The 18,894-nt window shown below is 45.0% G+C and overlaps 1 protein-coding gene across 1 annotated transcript in view; it reads left to right on the top strand.

The window, feature by feature from the left end:
• Positions 1 to 15,197, top strand: part of LOC149436176 (ELL-associated factor 2-like) — a 23,197-nt gene extending 8,000 nt beyond the window's left edge. Inside the window, exons 3-4 of the mRNA XM_089661927.1 lie at positions 2,355 to 2,579; positions 14,776 to 15,197. Coding sequence (XP_089518053.1) covers positions 2,355 to 2,579; positions 14,776 to 14,822 — 272 coding nt within the window. The 3' untranslated portion in view covers positions 14,823 to 15,197. The remainder of the gene's footprint in view (positions 1 to 2,354; positions 2,580 to 14,775) is intronic.
• The last annotated feature ends 3,697 nt before the right edge of the window (positions 15,198 to 18,894 follow it).

Genomic DNA, 18,894 nt, shown 5'->3' with positions numbered 1-18,894 from the left:
TAGCGTCTACAAACTATGGTATAGATAATGGAATTTACACCATTTTTCTGCTATACAGCGCTGCGCTAGTTTAACGGACAATTGCGCGGTCATGCAATACGGTACATAAATGAAATTTACATCCTTTTTTCCCCCACAAATTGAGCTTTCTTTCGGTGGTATTTGATCGCCTGTGCGGTTTTTATTTTTTGCGCTATAAAAAAAAGGCTGACAATTTTGAGGAAAAAAAAAAATTTTGGACTTTTTGCTATAAAACATGTCCAGTAAAAAAAAAATGCAAAAATCAAATTTAGTCATAAATTTCTGCCAAAATGCATTCTGCGACGTCTTTGCTAAAAAAACCCCCCAAAAACACTAATACAGTGATCTGTGCAAAAAAAAAAAAAACCACTGACACTGTACTAATGGCACTGAGGAGGAAGGGGTTAACTTTATTTTGCAGGGAAGGGTTATAGGAGTGAGGGGAGTGTTTTACTAGGGGGCGGGGTGTGTACTGGATGGGACAAGGCTGATCGAGAAAAAAAAACTGTTCTTTCTCGATCAGCTCATCCTCGAGCTGACAGGGAAGTGACAGACAGCACAGCTACTGCAGCTGTGCTCTCTCACTGTTTGCCGCCGATCGCTGGGAGATAGCCGCTAAGGACCAGCTGTGACCCGTCGACTCACATCTGCGGCGGTGATCGGCGGGACAGATAGGGCGGCGGCACGCCTCGCGCGCGCCCCCTAGCTGTTTACAAAACACATGTTTTAAAACGTGTTTTTTCCTGCCAGTGCCGTCCTGCCGCCGTATATCTACAGTGGCTGGGCGGCAAGTGGTTAATAATTTACCACTTTTCAGTGCATTCTGGACATTTGGGAGGTTCTCCTGTGCTTATCTTTAAAAAATGCTTCTAAACGCAAACTCACATAAACGCGGTATACAGACGTTTTTTTAACCTCCGTTTTCCAGCAGTCAGTTTCCATCGTTCAGAAGTGTCCCGTGTACATGGGGCCTTAGTTTTCCCAGATTGTATTAAAACCTAATATGTGTTCTTGAATATCTTTCATTCTACTAATTGCCATAGATATACAAAAATATACCCTTCAATGTGAAGGATTCAGGAGAATAACATAAGAATGGGCTAAAAAAAAAAAGTCTGGCGGGAGTAATGATGTAAGAATTGCCATGTAGTGATGTTAAAGCGGTATTAAACCCAATCATTAGATGTGGTGGCTGCATTCGTTTTCCTTTTTTTAGTCCCCCCTCCCCCCCGTTTTCACCTGGTGATCTGGCAAGTGACACACCTCTTGTTTTAGAGCGCCTCACTCTGGATGATGGAGCACAGGGGGCACCTCTGGACAGCAGCATTGTCAGTCTGGGTGAAGGGGAGTGTTAGATGGACTAGCACAGGGGTAGGCAACCTGCGGCTCTCTAGCTGTTGTTGAACTACATTTCCCATGAGGCATTGCAACATTACAAAACTGACAGTTAGGGCTCGTTCACACTTGGCTGTTTTGCCAACGCTTGCCAAACGCCCCTATAGCGTTTGGCAAGCGTTGGTCCGGCGTTTGCGGAGCGTTTTTAACGCTCCGCAAACGCTCCGCAAACGCCGCATGCGCGGTTTAGCGGCGGTTGCTAGGCGTTTGCCGAGCGTTAATAACGCCCCACAAACGCCTATAATGCAGTTTGAGTGGTGTTACCGCTCCGCAAACGCCCCGCAACCGCGTCGCAACCGCACCGCAAACGCCGGCCGGGCGTTTGCGGAGCGGCACCATAGATGAGAATAGGAGGCTTCAAAGCCTCCTGACTCGTCCAGAGGCGTCCGTTTTGCCGCGACGCAACGCGACGCGACGCAAACGCTCCCGTTAGAACAGCACCATGTGCTGTAATGTGCAGAGTTGGCAGAGGCGTTTGGGAAGCGGTAAAAACGCTTCCCAAACGCCTCTCTGCCGCCTGCACACAAGGCTAGTGTGAACGTAGCCTTACAGCTATGACTTGCAGAGGCATGATGGAACTTGTAGTCCTGCAACACCTGGAGAGCCGCAGGTTTCCTACCCCTGCACTAGCAGATTTAAATACACTAACAAAGTGAAAATAAAGAAAAGAGAGCCTAAAAAAGAGAACTAATGCAGTCACGACATCTGAGAATTGGTAAGTCGTCCTAGAATAAATGATTGCTTTTGGATTTATTACCACATTAATAAAGTTTATTGAAACAGAAGAAAAAAATGACAGCGGTGTTCGGCCTGTACTTCTGTTCGGAAATATAATGGATGATGTAGATATTCTAGTTTATAGAAAAAAGCGGTTCCAATAGGTTACATTTAACAGCAAGAACTTCATTGCTCTTTTTTCCTTCTTTTTCATATGGCAGAGTTAATGGCAGAGGCCAGTGTTATAGACCAGATGAGCAGCTCAAACAGCTCCTCAGGATCCCGGAGTTCCTCTTCATCAAGTAGTGACAATAGCTCCAGCGACTCGGAGGACGAAAGAAAGAAATCTCAGTCCATGTCGCAGTTCCAGCAGACTTCCTCCACCAGCGTGGATGGCGGACACGGCAAATCTCAGGACAACAGCGGACAGCTGATGAATACTCTCAGTGAGTACTCTTTACCATCTATGCTGGGTGATCTCTGCATGCAGTGCGATACGTAATGTGTAGTCTATGGATACACTAGGAGTATGTTATGTAAATGGCTCTTTGTGGCCTGAAGCCACGGCGCTGTCAGAGAAAGACAAGACACGCCGATCTTCTCATAGCTTTACATGATGTCCATTGTGCCCCAGGACCACTAACACCAGCGGCAGCCATTTATACACACTGATGTCAGAGCTCAGGCTCTCCTAATCCCAGATTACACTCAGCTCCTCAGTAGTACTTCTGCAGAGAGCACAGCTTCACTTCCACGCTGCATAGGGATTCCCTATACCTTTCCATTTCTGTGTTGACTTAGCATGGTCACTAGTCAGTCCCAGGTTCTCTGTCTTGTTTTAGTAAATAGTATTCTGTTTTAGCACAAAAAAACACCAGTGATCTCAAGGAGTGGCGACAAATGAGTCGTGATAAATATGTCCATGAGAGGAATAGTGCAATAGTTAGCTGGCTACAAAGACCTTTGTGCTGCTCCTCAGCAGATAGAAGGGACATCTGTAATATAGCAGAACATAAGAGGGCGCATCTAAGTGCAGCACGTTAGTAAAATTTGTGATAGAAAAATATCCACTCACATGTATTGGAATAAAGAAAAATATCCACTCACATTGTAGTAGAATAAAAAGAAAAATATCTATTCACATTGTAGAAGAATAAAAAGAAAAATATCCACTCACATTGTAGCAGAATAAAAAAAATCCATTCACATGTATTGGAATAAAGAAAACTATCCATTCACTATGCAGTAGAATTAAAAAGAAATCTATACATTCACATTGTAGTAGAATAAAAAGAAAAATATCCATTCACATTGTAGTAGAATAAAAAGAAAAATATCTATTCACATTGTAGTAGAATAAAAAGAAAAATATCCACTCACATTGTAGTAGAATAAAAAGAAAAATATCCATTCACATTGTAGTAGAATAAAAAGAAAAATATCCATTCACATTGTAGTAGAATAAAAAGAAAAATATCCATTCACATTGTAGTAGAATAAAAAGAAAAATATCCATTCTCATTGTAGTAGAATAAAAAGAAAAATATCCATTCTCATTGTAGTAGAATAAAAAGAAAAATCCACTCACGTACTCGATGAAAAAAGAAACATATCCACTTATTATTATTTATTTATATAATTCTTATTATCCACTTATTTAAAAAAAAGAATTTCCATTCACATGTAGTAGAATAAAAAAAATCCACTCGCATGTATTGGAATAAAGAAAAATATCCACTCACATTGCAGTAGGATTAAAAAGAAAACTATCCATTCACATTGTAGTAGAATAAATAGAAAAATATCCATTCACATTGTAGTAGAATAAAAAGAAAAATATCCATTCACATTGTAGTAGAATAAAAAGAAAAATCCATTCACGTACTGGATGAAAAAAGAAACATCCACTTATTAATATTATTTATTTATATAATTATTATTATCCACTTATTACTATTTAAAAAAAAGAAAATTCCCATTCACCTGTAGTAGAATAAAAATAAATCCACTCACATGTAGCAGAATAAAGAAAAATATCCACTCACTTTGTAGTAGAATAAAAAGAAAAATATCCACTCACTTTGTAGTAGAACAAAAAGAAAAAATCCATTCACATTGTAGTAGAACAAAAAGAAAAAATCCATTCACATTGTAGTAGAATAAAAAGAAAAATCCACTCACGTACTGGATGAAAAAAGAAAAATATCCACTTATTATTATTATTATTTATTTATATAATTATTATCCACTTATTATTTAAAAAAAAGAATTTCCATTCACATGTGGTAGAATAAAAAATATCCACTGGCATTGTAGTACAATAAAAAGAAAATATCCACATATAAAGTTAATAAATGTGTTAATGTGCTGCGCTTAGATGCGCCCTCTTGCATTCTTCTTTTTATGTCTTGTATTGCTCATTCAAAATTATGTTTTTGGGGAAGTGAAGATGGTCTGGCCCATCAAAGTGTAAGTATAGGTAAGCAAAAAAAAACTAGTACATCTCTGTACATATTTCCCCATGTTTTGTCTTTTTAAAATGCTGCAAATGCTACAAGAAGTTGGTTTGCCAGAAATCCAGTGAGCTGCTCTCTCTGACAACATGCGGTCTCTTCTGCATTAAAATCCCAAACATAGTTCCATAGTTAGTCTGGCTGAAAAAAGACAAAAGTCCATCCAGTTCAACCATAGAAAAAAAAAAAAGTTATAATCCTACACCCACAGTTGATCCAGAGGAAGGTAACAAATCCCAGCAAAGCACGATCCACTTGGCTCCTGCAGGGGGAAAAAATCCTTCCTGTTCCCCGGAGAGGCAATCGGATATTCCCTGGATCGACTTTCCCTATAAATGTTACATCCAGTTATATTCTGTGTATGTAGGCATTGTCCGTCTGCCTGAGTTCTCCTCTTCTGGACACAGCGCCCCCCTCTGTCTCCATCACATAGGTGAGAGGCGTTCTGTGGTCTTGCAGGAGAGAACCTGGTTGAGCTGACAACACTTCTTGGGATTAGGTTTTATTGCCGCAGATGCAGAGTTGTCGGCCAGAATGAAGTAAGGATCTCACTGGATTTCTGGCGGATCGGCGGGTATTTTTTCTATTTTTGCATCTGTTTTTAAAAGACAAAACGCTGAGAACTGTGCGCATGTAATAGAGGAGAACTCATTTTTTTTTGCCCTGAAATACACTTTATCGTCGCACAAACTTCTGCTTCTCCTCCTGTCCTCTCTGCCCGTCGCACACCCAGAAATCTTATCTCCTGCCACAGCCGAAGGGTGTTGGCTATCTGGAGCCGGAGTCCTCTCCTTTCCTTCTCTCTGTGAAGACAGATCTGTAATGTGGATTCTGTCCATTTACATAGTTTTAATTCTTGGGTTTTTACCGCCTGCCACCCGCCATATAAGGAAATGACGGGCGCAAGGCGGTTCTCTTGTTCTGGGAGGGCGTCATATGACATGATCCTATTCTAACCGTGCGTGCGAGGCTCCGGGGGCGCACAGCGCGGCGATCGGTGGTGGACACAGCGGATCACCGATCAACGGAAAGAGCCGAAGATGTCGCTTCGGTCATGTGATCAGCTGTGTCCAATCACAGCTGATCACATGTGAATAAGGAAATGCCGGTTATCGGCATTTCTCTCCTCACGAGCTGTCACGCTGACAGGAGAGGAGAGGAAAGCCGGTAATCGGCATTCCTCAGAGGGGACATCTACACTGATCATCAGGGCACTGATGATCAGTGTAACCCCAGCAGTCCCATCTGTCAGTGCTACATCAGTGCCACATGTCAGTACTCATCTGAGCTGCCTTTCAGTGCCACCTATCCGTGCCAGTCAGTGCAAGAATGCAGCCAGAGAGGAGAAATGATTGCTTTTACAGCCTTTATGGGTGTAAAAGTAATCAATGTAAAAAAAAAAAATCTTCATCACCCCCCACAAGAAGCACAGTGTCACCATGGTGACAGCGTACTGCTAGGGTGACAGTATGTTAAAAAAAAAACATAAATAATAATATAAACAAATGTTTAAAAATTCTAATTTTTGGTTATAAATGAATTTGGGTTATTTTTTTTTTTTTTACTAAAAAGATAATGGATCACATTTTGGCCAAGATTTATAATGAAATATTATTTGTTTGCAAAATTTTATAAGAAAAACACTTTTTTTCAAAATTTTTGGATATTTCATTTACATAGCAAAAAAAATAAAAATCCCAGTGGTGAATAAATACCACCAAAATAAAGCTTTATCTGTCTCAAAAAAATGCTAAAAAATTCATATGGGTACAGAGTTGCATGACCGTGCAATTGCCCTTCAAAATGTGATAGTGCTGAAAGCTGAAAATTGGCCTGGACAGGAAGGGGGGGAAGTGTCCGGACAGGAAGGGGGGGGGGGAAGTGTCCGGACAGGAAGGGGGGGGGAGTGTCCGGACAGGAAGGGGGGGGGAAGTGTCCTGACAGGAAGGGGGGGGGAAGTGTCCTAACAGGAAGGGGGTGAAAGTGTCCTGACAGGAAGGGGGGTGAAAGTGTCCTGACAGGAAGGGGGGTGAAAGTGTCCTGACAGGAAGGGGGGTGAAAGTGTCCTGACAGGAAGGGGGGTGAAAGTGTCCTGACAGGAAGGGGGGTGAAAGTGTCCGGACAGGAAGGGGGGGGGAAAGCGTCCGGACAGGAAGGGGGGGGGAAAGCGTCCGGACTGGAAGGGGGGGGGGGGAAGCATCCGGACTGGAAGGGGGGGAGGTGAAAGCGTCCGGACTGGAAGGGAGGTGAAAGCGTCCGGACTGGAAGGGGGGGGAAAGCGTCCGGACTGGAAGGGGGGAAATTGTGATAGCGGATGATCCCACATCATGGTGACAGCGGGGGACCAGGGGTGGGATTGATTCGGGCCGGTGAATTATAATAGCATGTTACACCCCAAATAGGGTGTAATTTGACGTTTCCGCTGCCTTTGACACAGTTGACCACCCGCTCCTCCTCAGTACACTCCACTCCATTGACCTCTGTGACTCTGCTCTCTGCTGGTTCTCCACTTACCTTTCTCAGCGCACTTTCAGTGTCACATACAACTGCTCCTCCTCCGCTCTGCTTCCTCTTTCTGTTGGGGTACCCCAATGTTCTGTTCTTGGGCCCCTCCTTTTCTCTCTCTACACCTCCTCCCTGGGCCCACTGATAACCTCCCATGGCTTCCAATACCACCTCTATGCTGATGACACCCAGATCTATCTCTCCACTCCCCAGCTCACCCCCTCAGTCTCCTCACGTATCACAAATCTACTGAGCGACATATCCGCATGGATGTCACATCACTACCTTAAACTCAGTCTTTCAAAAACTGAGCTGTAATATTTCCTCCCCGATCCCCCACTCATGACATTACCATTAAGTTCAACAGCACAATCATTGGTCCTTCCACTCATGCCAGGGTGCTAGGCGTAATCCTAGACTATGACCTCTCCTTTGGGCCCCACATCCACTCACTGGCTAAATCCTGCCGCCTCAACCTCCGGAACATTTACAAAACCCACCCCTTCCTGACCAATGACACCACAAAACAACTTATCCACGCCTTGGTTATATCCCGCCTCGATTACTGCAACTCCCTCCTCACTGGCCTACCGTTACACAGGCTATCCCCCCCTTCAGTCTATTATGAATGTTTCTGCTAGACTCATACACCTTACCAACCGATCAGTGACTGCTGCCAGACTCGTACACCTTACCGACCGATCAGCGACTGCTGCTAGACTCATACACCTTACCAACCGATCAGTGACTGCTGCCAGACTCGTACACCTTACCGACCGATCAGCGACTGCTGCTAGACTCATACACCTTACCAACCGATCAGCGACTGCTGCTAAGACTCATACACCTTACCGACCGATCAGCGACTACTGCTAGACTCATATACCTTACCGACCGATCACCGACTGCTGCTAGACTCATACACCTTACCAACCGATCAGCGACTGCTGCTAAGACTCATACACCTTACCGACCGATCAGCGACTACTGCTAGACTCATATACCTTACCGACCGATCAGCGACTGCTGCTAGACTCATACACCTTACCAACCGATCACCGACTGCTGCTAGACTCATACACCTTACCAACCGATCAGCGACTGCTGCTAAGACTCATACACCTTACCGACCGATCAGCGACTGCTGCTAGACTCATACACCTTACCAACCGATCAGCGACTGCTGCTAGACTCGTACGCCTTACCGACCGATCAGCGACTGCTGCTAGACTCATACACCTTACCAACCGATCAGTGACTGGTGCCCCTCTCTGCCAATCCCTCCACTGACCTCCGCTCAGTGTCGTCCACCCCTCTCTGCCAATCCCTCCACTGGCCTCCATTCCTCTCTGCCAATCCCTCCACTGGCTTCCACTAACCCAACGTATAAAATTCAAAATACTAACCAAAGCTTACAAAGCCATCCACAACACTGCCCCCAGCTACATCGCCAACCTCATCCACAGATATCGGCCAAATCGCCCACTCCGCTCCTCCCATGATATCTTCCTCTCTAGCTCCCTCATCACCTCCTCCCACGCTCGCCTCCAGGACTTCTCCAGAGCCTCTCCCATCGTTTGGAGCTCGCTACTACAGCATGTCCTGTCAGCCCCCACCCTGTCTGCCTTTAGGAGATCTTTGAAAACTCACCTCTTTAGGGAAGCCTACCACACCTCCACCTAACTGTTTTTGAATCACCTCCACCAGATCATTCCCCGCAGCTATCACCTTTTGTATCCCCTCCCCCTTCCTTTAGATTGTAAGCTCCATGAGTCGGGCCCTCCTATTCCTTCTGTACTGAAATGTATTGTAATTGTATTGTCTCCCGTTATATTGTAAAGCGCTGCGCAAACTGTTGGCGTGATATAAATCCTGTATAATAATAATAATATGTTACAAAGGGGAACCTATCCTTTAACCTTTCTCTGCCAGTTTCGTACTTCGTACAGACCTGGCAGTGGGGTGTTTTTAATCCACGTTTTAATCCGCAAAATAAACTTCACTTGTTCCATTCCAGATTTATGTCACAACAGTTGCCCTTCCCGTCTCTCTCAGGAGCTAATAATGTTTATTCCTAAATGAATTCAATGAGTCGGGAACTGCTGAGGGCAGCCAGAGGATCATGCATTCCGACTCCGCTCTCCGCTGGCAGATTACAGTGCAGTTTGTGTACAGAGGATATTGGAAAAGCTGCAATTATACAGGGAAGGTCCATATACAGGGGTCACTTCTGCGCTGTCACAGGATTGTGTGCAAATACAACCAAGCGAGCAGTATAGAAGAGTGTATTCACAGCTACAATGTGCTTGTCAATAGATTAGGACAGTGAATTGGAAAATTATAGAAGGCCTCAAGTGTGGCCCCCGACACCTCCACAGGGCTGTAATAGAGCAGGACATATTCACAACTCAACATCCAGAAATTTGGATCCTGCCTCATTTTTTGCAGCATACCGCAATGCAAACTGAATAAGTTGGAGTACAATAACCTCAGCATTGGTGTCAGTGGCCGCAATAATAACCCCCAACAATGGTGTCGGTGGACCCAATAATCAGCCCCAGCATTGGTGTCATTGAACCAGTTGGTATCAGTTGATGTAATAATAACCCTCCGCATTGGTATCAGTGGACTTAATAATAACCCCCAACACTGGTATCGATGGATGTAATAATACCCCCCAGCACTGGTATCGGTGGATGTAATAATACCCCCCAGCACTGGTATCGGTGGATGTAATAATACCCCCCAGCACTGGTATCGGTGGATGTAATAATACCCCCCAGCACTGGTATCGGTGGATGTAATAATACCCCCCCAGCACTGGTATCAGTGGATGTAATAATACCCCCCCAGCACTGGTATCGGTGGATGTAATAATACCCCCCAGCACTGGTATCGGTGGATGTAATAATACCCCCCCAGCACTGGTATCGGTGGATGTAATAATACCCCCCCAGCACTGGTATCGGTGGATGTAATAATACCCCCCCAGCACTGGTATTGGTGGATGTAATAATACCCCCCCAGCACTGGTATCGGTGGATGTAATAATACCCCCCCAGCACTGGTATCGGTGGATGTAATAATACCCCCCAGCACTGGTATCAGTGGATGTAATAATACCCCCCAGCACTGGTATCGGTGGATATAATAAAAAACCCTGGTATTGGTATCAGTGGACGTAATATTAACCCCAGGCACTGGTATCAGTGGATGTAAGAATAACCCCCGGCATTGGTATGAGTGGACGTAATAATAACCCCCGGCATTGGTATGAGTGGACGTAATAATAACCCCCGGCATTGGTATGAGTGGACGTAATAATAACCCCCGGCATTGGTATGAGTGGACGTAATAATAACCCCCGGCATTGGTATGAGTGGACGTAATAATAACCCCCGGCATTGGTATGAGTGGACGTAATAATAACCCCCGGCATTGGTATGAGTGGACGTAATAATAACCCCCGGCATTGGTACGAGTGGACGTAATAATAACCCCCGGCATTGGTATCAGTGGATGTAAGAATAACTCCCGGCATTGGTATGAGTGGCTAAGAACCGTACAGACATCTTTTAGGTTACTTTGCGCAAAGCAAGGAAGCAGAAACTCCTGTGGTATAATAATGTGCTTTTACTAAACAAGAATGCTGTACAATACAAGGCATACAGAGTATGACAAATACACAGCTCAAAAAATGAAAGGAGCACTTTTTAATCAGAGTCCAGCATCAAATCAATGAAACTCCTGGGATATTGATCTGTCCGGTAAGTCGCAGAGGGGGTTGTTGATCAGTTTCAGCTGCTTTCGTGGTAATGAAATTAACAACAGATGCACTAGATGGGCAACAATGAGACAACCCCCAAAACAGGAATGGTTTTACAGATGGAGGACACTGACATTTTTTTTCCTGCTCATCTCTTCTGACTGTTTTTCACTAGTTTTGCATTTGGCTCGGGTCAGCGTCACTACTGAAAGCATGAGGCCATAACTGGACCCTACAGAGGTTGCACAGGCAGTCCAACTCCTCCAGGATGGCACATCAATACGTGCCATTGCCAGAAGGTTTGCTGTGTCTCTCAGCACAGTCTCAAGAGCATGGAGGAGATTCCAGGAGATAGGCAGTTCCTCTAGGAGAGCTGGACAGGGCTGTAGAAGGTCCCTAACCCATCAGCAGGACCGGTATCTGCTCCTTTGTGCAAGGAGGAACAGGATGAGCCCTGCCAGAGCCCTACAAAATGATCTCCAGCAGGCCACTGGTGTGAATGCCTCTGACCAAACAGTCAGAAACAGACTTCATGAGGGAGGCCTGAGGGCCCGACATCCTCTAGTGGGCCCTGTGCTCACTGCCCGGCACCATAGAGCTGGATTGGCATTGGCCATTGAACACCAGAATCGGCAGGTCCACCACTGGCGCCCTGTGCTTTTCACAGATGAGAGCAGGTTCACCCTGAGCACGTGACAGACGTGAAAGGGTCTGGAGAAGCTGTGGCGAACGTTCTGCTGCCTGGAACATGGTTCAGCATGACCGTTTTGGTGGTGGGTCAGTGATGGTCTGGGGAGGCATATCCATGGAGGGACACACAGACCTCTACAGGCTAGACAATGGTACCCTGACTGCCATTAGGTATGGGGATGAAATCCTTGGACCCATTGTCAGACCATACGCTGGTGCAGTGGGTCCTGGGTGGGTTCCTCCTGGTGCAGTGGGTCCTGGGTTCCTCCTGGTGCAGTGGGTCCTGGGTTCCTCCTGGTGCATGACAATTATTAGAACCCTCCCCCGACGTTGTCAGGCATGCATACAAGCACGTGGGGGCCATACAAACTACTGATGACTATTCTGAGTTGCTGCAATGAAATTTCAGCAAAATGGACTCGCCTGCTGCATCATTTTTTTTCACTTTGATTTTCGGGGTGTCTTTGAATTCAGTCCTCTGTAGGTTGATAATTTTCATTTCCATCAAACGATGGGGCGTCCTTACGTTCCTAACACATTACCCCGTCCATGTCCGTATAGAGATCCAGCAGGAGATTTCTTCCCATTTGAGATCTGATGGGTTTTCAAAGTGTTCCTTTAATTTTTTTTGAGCCGTGTAATGTATAGACCACACACATGCACAAGCGGGGGATCTATCCTACTTCTTAGTCCCCTGAGAAACTGATGCAATTATCCCAGCAATCTTATCTTCTAAACCAGCTAATGCTGAAGCAAGATCATCCTTGGTTACATATGCTGAGGCAGAAGCAACTACAACGCCGTCTCAGACTGCCCAGTCGCTTCTGGCCTGGCAGGAGAGGATATTACAGCGGACGTTTGGCTAGGTTCCTCAGGTCCTGGCGGTGGCACGTTAGTGCCCTTTCCTGCTGCACCTCCCCCACTCCGCTTTCTGGGAGACATTACTTCAGATAGCACAGATCTGTGCACCGCCACTAGTAACACAGATCTCAAGATACAGCTATGCAAGTAGCGTACTGAAGTAAAAACACTCAATGTGAATGCTGCCTTATGAGCTACCTAGGGCGGCTCCTGACTGACTGGTCCACACTTCCCCCTCGGGAGTACTCACGTTCTTCTACATAATACCCCGCTCTATGTTCCGGCCACAGGAGATCCCCCAGCAGCAGCCCACGTGTGTCCTGGCCTCCAGATAAACAAATATGGCCGACTTCCGTTTCCAGCCGCTACTGCGCATGAGTTCGCTCGCCGGATGTGGTCCCTCTACAGGCCGAAAACAGAAGAGCAAGCACATCTCAGGAACAATAGTGAGCACTCCCCTTGGTGGAAACTCAGTCACAATACCTCTCCTTTTTCCTCCGATTTAGAGCTTTGTTTCTCTTTATAGAGAGAAAAGGAGATATCTTACCAGTCCTGCTGCAGGTCCCTGACTTCCGTCAGGTACCAACCTTCACCCATCACAGCAGGCATTGTCATACAGACCTTAAGGGACTCAGTCCCCATACTGAGGGGCACTGCCTTAGACCCGTATAGCACCCCGCTGGAAGTGCCTTGGTGAGATTTAAAACTGCACAGGGTTCCATCTGCGTGGGGTCCAGCACCATAAGGCTGCATTACAGGCAAAACCTCGAGAATTCTTCTCCTTATCCAGCGAGGCTCGGGTACCTGATTCTCTAATGGAACCATTCTGGACTTTCAGGTATGCTCCTAGCGCACAACACTTTCAGTGACCACCTTACAGACACTGGGGAAAAAACTGAAGTACTTCCTGTATAGGAGGGGGTTATATAGGGGAGGACCTCCTTTCTGATTGGTCGGCCAGTGTCCAATCACCTATGGGTGGCCTATAACCCACACAGTCATAAATAGCCTGCTCTGTGTCCCGTGATGTACGATAAAGAAACAGATTTTATATGCAAGTCTGAAATCAGCAAACTTATACAATATAAAATAAATACATTGAAAAAAAAATATAAAATAAAAAGAGCTGGACAGGTAGAAGGTCCTTAACCCATCAGCAGGACCGGTATCTGCTCCTTTGTGCAAGGAGGAACAGGATGAGCCCTGCCAGAGCCCTACAAAATGACCTCCAGCAGGCCACTAGTGTGAATGTCTCTGACCAAACAATCAGAAACAGACTTAATGAGGGTGGCCTGAGGGCCCGATGTCCTCTAGTGGGCCCTGTGCTCACTGTCCAGCACCATAGAGCTCCATTGGCATTTGCCATTGAACCCCAGAATTGACAGGCCCACCACTGGCACCCTGTGCTTTTCACAGATGGGAGCAGGTTCACCCTGAGCACATGTGACAGATGTGAAGGGTCTGGAGAAGCCGTGGAGAACGTTCTGCTGCCTGTAACATGGTTCAGCATGACCGTTTTGGTGGTGGGTCAGTGATGGTCTGGGGAGGCATATCCATGGAGGGACGCACAGACCTCTACAGGCTAGACAATGGCACCCTGACTGCCATTAGGTATCGGGACTGAAATTCTTGGACCCATTGTCAGACGCTACGTTGGTGCAGTGGGTCTTGGGTTCCTCCTGCATGTTGAAAATGCCCGGCCTCGTGTGGGGAGAGTATGCAGGCAGTTCCAGGAGGATGAAGGAATTGACACCATTGAATGCCCCCCACGCTCGCCTGACCTAAATTGGTCCATCCGACACGGCCAGGTTGCCCCTCAGACTGTCCGGGAGCTCACTGATGCCCTGGTCCAGATCTGGGAGGAAATCCCCCAGGACACCATCCGTGGTCTCATTGGGAGCCTCCCCCCAGACTTTGTTAGGCATGCATACAAGCACGTGGGGGCCACACAAACTACTGAGGACCATTCTGAGTTGATCCAATGACATTTCAGCAAAATGGACTCCCCTGCTGCATCATTTTTTCACTTTGATTTTCGGGGTGTCTTTGAATTCAGTTCTCTGTAGGTCGATCATTTTCATTTCCATCCAACGATGGGGCGTCCTTATGTTTCTAACACATAACCCCGTCCATGTCCGTATAGAGATCCAGCAGGAGATTTTTCCCCATTGAGATCTGATGGGCTTTCAAAGTGTTCTTTCATTTTTTTGAGCCGTGTGTATGTTTTTAAAATGTAATTTCTGACATAACAGAGGTAAGGCTGGAGTTCAACTTTGAAGACTGATTTTTTTTTGCTTTGTCTTTCAGGGAACGACCTGCAGTTAAGCGAGTCTGGAAGTGACAGCGATGACTGACGCCTCGGATGTGGGACGCTTCGTTTGTTTTCTATGTACTGTTGATCCTGCCTTTGTTTTGCACTATATTTTCTTCATATCGGCCGAGATGAACTTTTTCATTCCAGGTATCTGCCTTCTCGGCCGCGCACCTCTATACAAACTGACCGCTCGACCACTGCCGCCAACACTGCGACTTTCAAGATATGATCAAGTTGCCTTTGTTTTTCAATTGACGTAAATATGATGAAATAATATGACTGATCCTGGATAATACTCATCTCTTCAGTCTGTTACAATGAGAGAACCAGAGAGATCTCTATATTTAGTGTATTATGGAACCAGAATCTCCAGAGAGAAAGGAGAATAAAATTATTTTCAGTATTATCGACATTATTAGGCCGGCTGTGTGTTATGTATTTATAGTGTAAAGTAAGGACGGTGGACAGATCTGTACCCATGATTGGACATTGGGCGGATCATATTGGGGGAGAAGTGTGTGTGTGGTGGGGGGGGGGTCGTGCAGGGCTCACGCTCTCAACACATATGTATTTTCTAATTGCACGCAAATATGCGGCCACTTGGGTGTCAAGGGGTTGAAGGGACAATAAATGTGGAGCTAGGCCAGGGGTGGGCAAACTTTTTGACTTGAGGGCCGCAATGGGTTCATATATTGGACCCGGGGGCCGGACCAAGAGTAGATGAATGATGTGTATGTGTCATCCATAGTAAGTATAGTAATATTCCCCCATAGTAAGCATAGTAATTAATCCCCCATATAGTAATTCATCCCCCATAGTAATTCATCCCCCATAGTAATTCATCCCCCATATAGTAATTCATCCCCCATAGTAATTCATCCCCCATAGTAATTCATCCCCCATATAGTAATTAATCCCCCATATAGTAATTAATCCCCCATAGTAATTCATCCCCCATATAATAATTCATCCCCCCTATAGTAATTCATCCCCCCTATAGTAATTCATCCCCCATAGTAATTCATCCCCCCTATAGTAATTCATCCCCCATATTAAGTCCCCCCTGTGTCAATTCACTTACCTTTGCTCCGCGCGTTCCTCTCGCCGTGTTCCCGCGCCGTTCCGGTGTAGCATGAAAATCTGTCTCCTATGAGGATCTGTCCCCCTCGACGTATCTGCGCATGTGCCAGTTTCAGGCATTAGCAGCCGATCGGCGATCTCCGGCACATGCGCAGATACGTCGAGGGGGACAGATCCTCATAGGAGACAGATTTTCATGCTACACCGGTCTTCAGGGCGGACTGTGAGAGGAGCCTAGCGGGAGCCTAGCTTAAAAGGTCCGCCGGGCCGTAGTTTGCCCATTGCTGAGCTAGGCTTTAAAACTCTGTTGCTTGTGATGTCCCTGGACAGATGTAGCGAAGAAGAGAGAGAAATCTCCCTGCGCTCAATATGTACCTAAAATATCACACGAAGACACCGATTCCTATACCTATAGGTGAAATCAATATATAAACTAAAAAGAAATGGTGTAGCGCTACATAAATAAATTACAAACCACAAACTGCATATATACCATATAATCAGGGGCGGACTGACCATTTGGAAACTCGGGCACTGTCCGAGGGCCCGGGGTCAGTAGGGGGCCCCATGAGATGCCCCTGGTACCTTTTTCATAGGCTTTTTTGAGTTTGGGCAAGGACACAGGGGCCCCATGATCCCCTATTGCCCGGTGGCCCCATGAGTTGTCAGTCCGCCCCTGCATATAATGGTGACTAAAAGTGAATAAACACACACGAGGTCCTATGATTGGACCAAGACTAGTGACCTATAAACCAGTGATAAATATTCAAAAAATATAATAAATGTGAACCCGATCCCTTTCAGGGATACAACCACAAATTAGTGACCCGTGATTCCCAATTATTGGGACACAAATCTGAATATTAAATAATACGTATATATTGTGAATCCCTATTGAGGGATAAACATACACTCTGTGCAAAAAAATGTAAAACCACACTATTACAAACAAAATAATAAAAGTGAAAATTGCAACAAAGTCTAATATGTGAAAAAAAAACTAAATCCAGGTGCTTGACTGCTTCTGGTCATGCAACAAATACAGTGCGGATGCACAGCACACAGATAAGTGAGACCGGACAGTAAAGAGTGCACATACAAGAAGGATCCAGGGGTGATCCGAAAGGCTCTGTGGCCCTTTGGGGTCACCGAGTGGAGGTGAGCGGCCATTGCAGCCAATGAAGGATCACTTATCGGTGTGCTGTGCATCCACGCTGTATATGTTGCATGACCAGAAGCAGTGAAGCACCTGGATTTAGGTTTTTTGCACATATTGAACTTTGTTGCAATTTTCACTTTTATTATTTTGTTTGTAATAGTGCGGTTTTACATTTTTTGCAGAGTGTATGTTTATCCCTCAATAGGGATTCACATTATATGTGTTATTTAATATCCAGATTTGTGTCCCAATAATTGGGAATTACGGGTCACAAATTTGTGGTTGTATCCCTGAAAGGCATCGGGTTCACATTTATAATTATATTTTTTTTATATTTATCACTGGTTTATAGGTCACTAGTCTTGGTCCAATCATAGGACCTCGTGTGTGTTTATTCACTTTTAGTCACCATTATATGGTATATATGCAGTTTGTGTTTTGTAATTTATTTATGTAGCGCTACACCATTTCTTTTTAGTGCCACAGCACTAGTATGAGTCCAGGTGATTTTAATTGTACAAGACGAGAAAAGGAGCCAACAAATTTCGGGGGCTCAACACTCCCCCTTCATCAGGCTGCCTGACCAGAGACCCCATTACAGCTACAAACCCCATGCTTTTTATTCACAGTATTCTTGTCCAGTTTTATAAGTTATTGTTTTTTTTAGCATTTTAAACCCTGATGGAGCCCCCAAAATGTAATAATTTTTTTGGACATTAACTACTGCCAGGACTCCTACTAGAGCTACATCCTTCAGATCTGTCTACAAAGGATCCTCACATAGGCGGAGTATGAAAAGACTTGAGTTGGCTCATTATTGTAGCAGGGTAACCACTTCCCGTCTGGCCGCTGTATATAAACGGCCGGACGGTGGCAGTCCAGGGGTGGGTTGCTGTTCATAAACGGAACCCGCCATTTTGGATTGTGCGCGCTCCCTGGGAGCGGAGGACACAGTGGAACACAGATCTCTGTACGGGACCTCTGTGTGAGGTCTTGATCATGTGATCACTGATTGGCCAATCAGTGATCACATGAATAGGCGTAAGCAAGATGTCACTTCTGACATTATTGCTTACTACGTATGAAATCAGAGAGGTTACATGGTACAGGGCTATTCACAACAGCCTTGTACCATGTGACAAGCTGTGGCCAATCACAGCTCACACAGTATTTCTCAATGGCTGCAAGAATGCAGACAGAGAGAAGGAGAAATGAATGCTTTTACAGCCTTTATGGGGGTAAAAGCAATCAGTGTGAAAAAAAAATAAAAATCTTCATCACCCCCACAAGTAGTACAGTGTCACTATGGTGACATTACTGCTAGGGTGATGGTATGTTAAAAAAAACATAAATAATATAAAAAAATAAAAATAAAAAAAATTTTTTTTGAAAAATTATAATTTTTGGTTATAAACTAATTTGGGGTATTTTTTTTTACTAAAAAGAAAACTGAATACATTTTGGCCAAGATTTATGAAGAAAGATACAATTTTGCAAATAAATAATAAGAAAAACACTTTTTAAAAATTTTTTTGGACATTTTCATTTATATAACAAAAAAAATAAAAATCCCAGTGGTGAATAAATACCACCAAAATAAAGCTTTATCTGTCTCAAAAAAAATGCTAAAAAATTCATATGGGTACAGTGTTGCATGACCGTGCAATTGTCATTCAAAGTGGGATAGCGCTAAAAGCTGAAAATTGGCCTGGGGGGGTGAAAGTGTCCGGACTTGAAGAGGTTAAACTCGCCCGTTTCAAAATCCTCATTTAATAATGACGTCATTAGGAACTCTGCTTCGCCCTGCTGTAGGCTCTCCTGACCCCCGAAACACTGAAGCTCTGCAGGAGGTGAATTAGGGGGAACGTCTCCC

Source organism: Staurois parvus, unplaced genomic scaffold (genome assembly GCF_062004578.1).
Source record: "Staurois parvus isolate SC_StPar_1 unplaced genomic scaffold, SC_StPar_1.0 ptg001409l, whole genome shotgun sequence".
Lineage (NCBI taxonomy): Eukaryota > Metazoa > Chordata > Amphibia > Anura > Ranidae > Staurois > Staurois parvus.
Note: the sequence above shows the minus strand (reverse complement) of the source record. Positions and strands in the feature narration are given on the sequence as shown.